This window comes from Triticum urartu, chromosome 5 (genome assembly GCF_003073215.2).
Source record: "Triticum urartu cultivar G1812 chromosome 5, Tu2.1, whole genome shotgun sequence".
In the NCBI taxonomy this organism is placed as follows: Eukaryota; Viridiplantae; Streptophyta; class Magnoliopsida; order Poales; family Poaceae; genus Triticum; species Triticum urartu.
Genome location: NC_053026.1, coordinates 484,080,537 through 484,086,924, shown reverse-complemented (window position 1 = coordinate 484,086,924; position 6,388 = coordinate 484,080,537). Strand labels below are relative to the sequence as shown.

Sequence of the window (6,388 nt, the reverse complement as noted above, 5' to 3'; positions counted from 1 at the left end):
TGTCTCACGGCTGCATGTAGACGCATTGCTTGGTGGAGAATGTATATGTGGCTGATGATGATGTGGACACCTTACATGTTTAGGGAAATAAGATAGTAGGGATGAACTATTTAGGTATTATAGATTTGTGAATTTTAAAAAAGTTCACGAATTCTATAATATATTCATGAATTTTAAAAGAAAATCATGAATACAAAAAACATTAATAAATTTTAAATAGCCACGAATTTTAAAAGCTGCGCACATGTTTAAAAAATGTTCATAAATTTGAAAAATAGAATAGAAAAAAAGGAAAAGGAAGAAACAAAGAAAAAGAGAACAAGAAACCGGCCGAAAACCAAATAAAGACGGTCAGCCTGTTCGATTTGGGCATCTATTCTATGCCTCGAGAAATTAATAGGAAACGCCGTGTCTAGAGAGGGGTTAAAAAATGTCAAGACAGAAAAATACTCCTAAAAGTTGAGAGCAAATATATATCTTCCTCTGCTAAAAATATATTTTCTGTTATTTCAGAAGATACCCTAAAAAATTATCGTTCTAAAAGAAGGTCCAAAACAATGGCTCGTAAATATCTCACAAAGTAATAAACTATTATTTCATTGTTTTCATGTGAACGAACTGACCAGATTTTACATGTATATAAATAAAATGTTTAACATAACATCCTCTTGCACCAAGCAGTTATTCCCGTTTACAACAGCACAAAAGGCTATAAATCTCATGCAGTATGTGAAAGTTCAGACTGAACCAAGAAATGGTGTGACAACTGACAAACAACTGATCTCCTTGCCTAGAGCTGAGTGTTCACTCCTTGCCATCTGCGGCGCGGAGGGAGCCAAGCTGGACCGGTGCCTGCGTGGTGCAGACCTTGGATGTTCCGTATGCGGACATGTCGGTGCCTTCAGACTTTTCCTTCTCCAGCTGCTCCTTGATCCAAGAATACGTGATCCTGAGCCCATCCTGCAGCCAGAATTTGGATTCAGTTTGACGACTGATGAGCATCTGTATATGTGTGACTTACAGAACAAAAAGAATCTTCTGAAATTTTGGGAGGGTACCTTCAGCCTCATGGTTGGAGCCCAGCCAAGCTTCTCCTTGATGAGCGTGTTGTCAGAGTTACGGCCACGGACACCCTCAGGGCCAGGGATGTGGTGGATGGGCAGCTGCTTGTTCTCGAAGCCCAGGACTATCTCAGCCATCTCGTTCATGCTCACCATTTCGTCACTTCCGATGTTTACAGGCTCGCAGAAATCAGACTTTGTGAGCCTGAAGGTTGAAAAAACAATTCTTTAGACAGCCATGAAAATAACATTGCTCTTCAACAAAGGAGAGAACTTTATAATTTATTTATTTATCGTAGGATGAGAATGATGATTCAATGATTTAACATGATACTCATCAGGAACACATGTGCGGTATTTTGAAAAGAATAGCCTATACATCACAGAATTTGCAATAGAACTTTTGAGTTTCCTATCCTAAAGTAAATTAAATCACTGCAGCTTTTGGAATAGTTGTGAGATAAAATTGCTTGCTGGGCCATCACACTCAATTAAGAAACTAATCTACCAACAGGTGGTTCTCAAATTGCAATTCTGTCGAATGGAAATCAACATCTCATATGAAACTTTTAAGTCTAGAAAGCTAAAACAACTGATGCTTCTCTTGGAAATCAGAACTAAAGCTGCCGTCCATTAATTGTCATCTCAGCACAAATTGTCTTATTATCCACACTAAATAGTGTAATTCATGCAAAATTTATTCCATGCTAATTTAAGGTATATTTCAGCAAAAGCAAAAAAGTAGGCATACCAGTACCGGATTTGATAGCAAAAAATAAGAAATACTGGACTATATAAACATAAGTTGGTAAAAAAAATACCTGAGGACACCCTCCACACATTCATCAATAAATGTGAAGGATCTAGTCTGCAGACCATCTCCCCACATCTCAAACCGGTCAGTGGAGGTTAGAGCCTTTCTGCAGAAAGCAGCAGGTGCCTTCTCCCTTCCACCTATATAGCCAAAACAATTGTCAAACTTTAATAGCTAGCAAACAACACATTACCCCGCAAAAAAAAAACCCAACACATTAAGAAAAACACCTAGATACTACTAACTACCATATAAAATCTTACCCTTCCATGTCCCATATGGACCATATATATTGTGAAAGCGACCAATCCGGCACTCAATGTCAAAGTCCTTTGTGTAGTGCTTGCACAATTCCTCAGTGGCAAGTTTCTCCAAGCCATAGGCATCTTGAGGCTAAAGATAAGGCATTGCAGAAGTTAGTACTATTTTATCACAATAATTAAGGTGTTAGTTCATAAAGAAACATATATAAGTGCAAAAGTTTTGGAACCTCTGCAGGCCAAGCATCTGCCTCCTTCAAGCTAACTACAGTTTCCAACTGCTTAAATTCAGGGTAGATGCAAGCACTCGAGGCATAAAAGAACCTGCAGGAAGGAAATTAAAGTTCAATAACATTTAGTTTCAGTCAGCTGTTAAGGTTGTTGTTTTGCTGTTGTAATATGTTTTCCTTCCTTCCATCTGCTTGACTAAACAAAACTGCAACTTTCTGCATTAGGTCAAAATTATTTTAGTTGAACACATATTCTTCTTTCTTGTGATGAGTTCAGGACAATGTTTTCAAGGATCAGTTTTTTTTTATCGCTTCTAAGCTTACCAAACCATTACGTATTTGCTAAATATGACACTAATTATGTAAATGAATATTGTGAGATAAAAGATAGGGGCAGATAAGATGGTCTTCAAAGATTTTAATATTTTCTGGTCTTAACGCCAATGTAACAAAGAGTCGCTATATCAACCCTAATAATGTACTGAACAAAGAACTCTACTACTTTTCCCTAATAATGTACTTAATGTGGAACATTCATTTCTCTGTATCCATGAACTGAACAAAGATGTTGATAAGCCCCCTTTATTATAAGTGGACATACTGCTGCCTAATGCACACTATATGTTGGCAGTTTATGCATTTATAGGATTTTCTTTGGACAGAGAGACCTAAACCTTTGTCGAAAAAAGACAGACATAAACAGCAATAGCAGTTAGCATCTTATAGCTTCCCTAGGTGAAAAAACAAGAGGTCCATAGAAGCTAGTACTGGATGGATTGTTACCTCTTGACACCATTGATTCTACTAGCCTCAAGCATGTTAAAGCTGATCATAGTGTTGTTGTACATGATGACAGAATGGTTGGACTGGATGAAGCCCATCCCTCCCATATCAGCTGCAAGGTTGAAAACATGGTCAACCCCAGTGGTTACCTTGAGGCAGTTGTCCATGACCCTCAGATCAGCAAGGTGAAACTCATGGCAGAACATATCCTCTTCCATGTGTTCGTTCTTCTTCCAGTCAGAGGCGATGATGTAGTGCCCCTCGCCCTTGAGGCGCTTTGCAATGTGGGAGGCTATGAACCCACCAGCTCCAGTGATTGAGATCCGCAGCTTCTCGAATGGCCAGTATGGCTCCTTCTCCAAGTCCGCGTAAGTGTACTCCTTGTTGAGCGCCATTCTGCACCCACGCAAGTTAAAAAGCTTAAGATGGCAACAAAATATCATAATCATAGGACTCCGACTTCTTACGGCAAACAATAACATCTTATACTAAGCCGCGTAGAACTTGTTTCAACACGTGGTACAAAATGTAACTAGTAAAATCGTGAGGCCTAATCATGTCTATTCAATCAAGATATGTAGAAGAAACTGACCGGCCACATTAGCAAACGTGACGACTGACGGACGAAGCCGGGTTCAATCATACCACGTCAAATGAGCATCCATCACTATTCACCAAGGCCACAGGATGGCAGATGGATAGCGGACCGCTTAACAAAAGCAATAATGAATGAATGACTAGCTGACTGCTTAACGAAAGCAATAATAGACCCTTGTATGGTTTCCTTTCTTCCAAGAAGGGACAAAACAAAATCCAACACCGACAGCGCTTCATCATCCCCGCCACCGACAGCGAGCGCCGGCCACCCCGTGCCCGGCCCCGCCAGATCTACCGACCCCGCGCCCATGTTCCCCGCCACTCACAGCAGCATGCCCCGGCGGCCGCGCCTCCCGCTAACCGGAGCGGCGGCTCACCGACGCATCGCCATGGCCCATGGATGGCCACAGTTGTCTCTCTCCCGAAGGTCAACCCCTCGATCTGAGAATGAAAAAATGGCACGGGGACGAACCTGCGAGAGACGGAGCGGCCGCGTGCCGGCGGCAAGGAGGGGGGCTCCGGAGCGGCGGCCGGCGACGTCGCAGGAGCAGTGGATGAGCTCGGAGCCGGGGACACCGAAAACTGATGGAGGGAATCGGGGAGCTGCTGGAGACTGGTTTTTCCGTTTTGTCCCCAGAATATTCTGGGTACCGGGGAGGGAAAGAGATGAGGGTCAGGCTGACGACCTCGGTTATACTTATAGTCCCTATCCGGGCCGGGCCGGGCCGGGCCGGGCCGGGCTTCAGCTGGATCGGGTCGTCGCTCGGAGTTAGGCTAAGCTGCTTTGACTTTCTTTGAGCAAGATTTACTCAAACCCAGATGCACTCAACGGGGCATCATTTTGCGTTTCTACGGCATGTGCACCGTAGATCTATACACGTTATTTTTCTCTTCCTACTCTCTCTGACCACCAGCGCGCACATCTAGTATTTGCCCATAAGCTTATTGAAAATTGGGATGCTGCATAAGCATCTATATTACCAATATTAAAAAAATTCAAAGAAGCCGATGCAATTAATCACGATCATCAAACCACAATTCAACGACCTGGATTGTTCCAATGGTGAGCGCCCAACATATTTAGCGTGCAGTTCATAGCATACCAGATATCAGCGTCTATGCTAATCGCCTAATTAACACATAATTAATACCATACTAATATCAACATGCAATTAATTTTCTCCCTATATCAACATACAATTAATTCTCTCCCGATATCAACGTGCATTATACGTATGCTTTTACTGGTTTATATAGCAATATAAAGAAAAGCAAAGGGGCGGATCAGTTTATCTCGGCCATCAACATCCAATCTAACGACCTAGATTTCTCCAATGGTGGGCACTCAACATATTTAGCGTGCAATTAATACCATACAAAATATCAACATTTGTGATAATTATATAATTAACACGTAAACGTTTAATTAATTTTCTCCCTAATATCAACGTGCATTATAGGTACGCATTTACGAGTATGCTAAAAAGGGAGGAGGAATTAAGGTGGTGTTTGGTTCTCTAGTCCTATGACTTTTTTTAGTCCCAACTAAAAAGTCCCTAGTCCCTAAAAAATTCTTCCCTGTTTGTTTCTAGAGACTAAAAAGTTCATAGTCCCTTCCTAGAGGTTATTAAATGATCATGTTGCCCTTAGTATATAGAAAAATAACAATCAAACAACACCATGGGGTGGCAGGCCAATGGGTGCATGAAGGGGCATTGTTGGAAAGTCCCAAAAAGTCTCAAAAAGATTCTCCTTGAGAGTCTTCTTCATTTAGTCCCAAATGACTAGTTTAGTCCCTAAAAAGTCCCTCATGTTTGGTAAAAAAGTCTCTAAGAAGGACTTTTTCTAGTCCCTACACAAAAAAGTCCTTGGAAACAAACACCCCCTGAGTACCAAGTTATGGTGCTCTTTTTTCTGGAAAGTTTAAACAACAGTGGAAATTTGTATGTGTTCACTATGAATCCATGAAATTTTGTTCTGAAAAAATTGAATTTGTAAGCTATACAAAAAAACAAAATTTTGACCCAAATACAAACAAAAGGCGGCCCATTTGAAAATGCATATTTCCTTTTTTTTTGTACGCCGTGTGTGAACATAAAATATTTTGAATTTTTATACATGCGTAATATACATGTATGTGTGTTTACAATAAAGATCGTGGTTTTACATTGTTAAAAAACTGTTTTTAAAATGGGCACCAAGGTGCCAGGTCACCATTTGTAATTTTCAAGGAGGACTCCATCTATTATTTGAGGTAAAGTGTGCCTAAAACAACCATGTCCTTTTTGTTCGGCAGTCGGCACTCTCGGCGGAATATGCGATCCCAACACCGGCTTGCTGCTCATTGTTTTTGCTATTGTCTCTAGATCAAGATGTCATCTAATGGGATAGGTAGGGGCTTACGAGCTTGAGGGTTTTAAAAAATGGCGGTACTCATTCACGTATAAAAATGTTCATTTCAAAATAATGGCTCCGATTTCATCAGATATCTCATTAGACCAACATGACCCAATGTCATGTTGTGCAGATTTTGCTACTACATGAACAGCCTCGTTACAACAACGTTTGGCATGGATAAAAACTTTGTGGACCTACTTTTAATATCATGGACTATGTCAAAGCTCACAACTCACACTTTGTTCA

At 40.8% G+C, this 6,388-nt stretch overlaps 1 protein-coding gene across 1 annotated transcript; it reads right to left on the bottom strand.

Annotated features, from left to right (window-relative positions):
* Positions 1-571: 571 nt before the first annotated feature.
* LOC125510022 (GDP-mannose 3,5-epimerase 2) lies at positions 572-4,434 on the bottom strand. Its single transcript, XM_048675112.1, has 7 exons — positions 4,218-4,434; positions 3,149-3,544; positions 2,366-2,459; positions 2,139-2,268; positions 1,883-2,015; positions 1,059-1,266; positions 572-960 (listed from the first exon to the last, which is right to left on the bottom strand). Exons 2-7 carry the CDS (start codon positions 3,541-3,543, stop codon positions 805-807), a joined length of 1,116 nt encoding a protein of 371 aa, XP_048531069.1. The 5' UTR covers position 3,544; positions 4,218-4,434; the 3' UTR covers positions 572-804.
* Between the last annotated feature and the right edge of the window lie 1,954 nt (positions 4,435-6,388).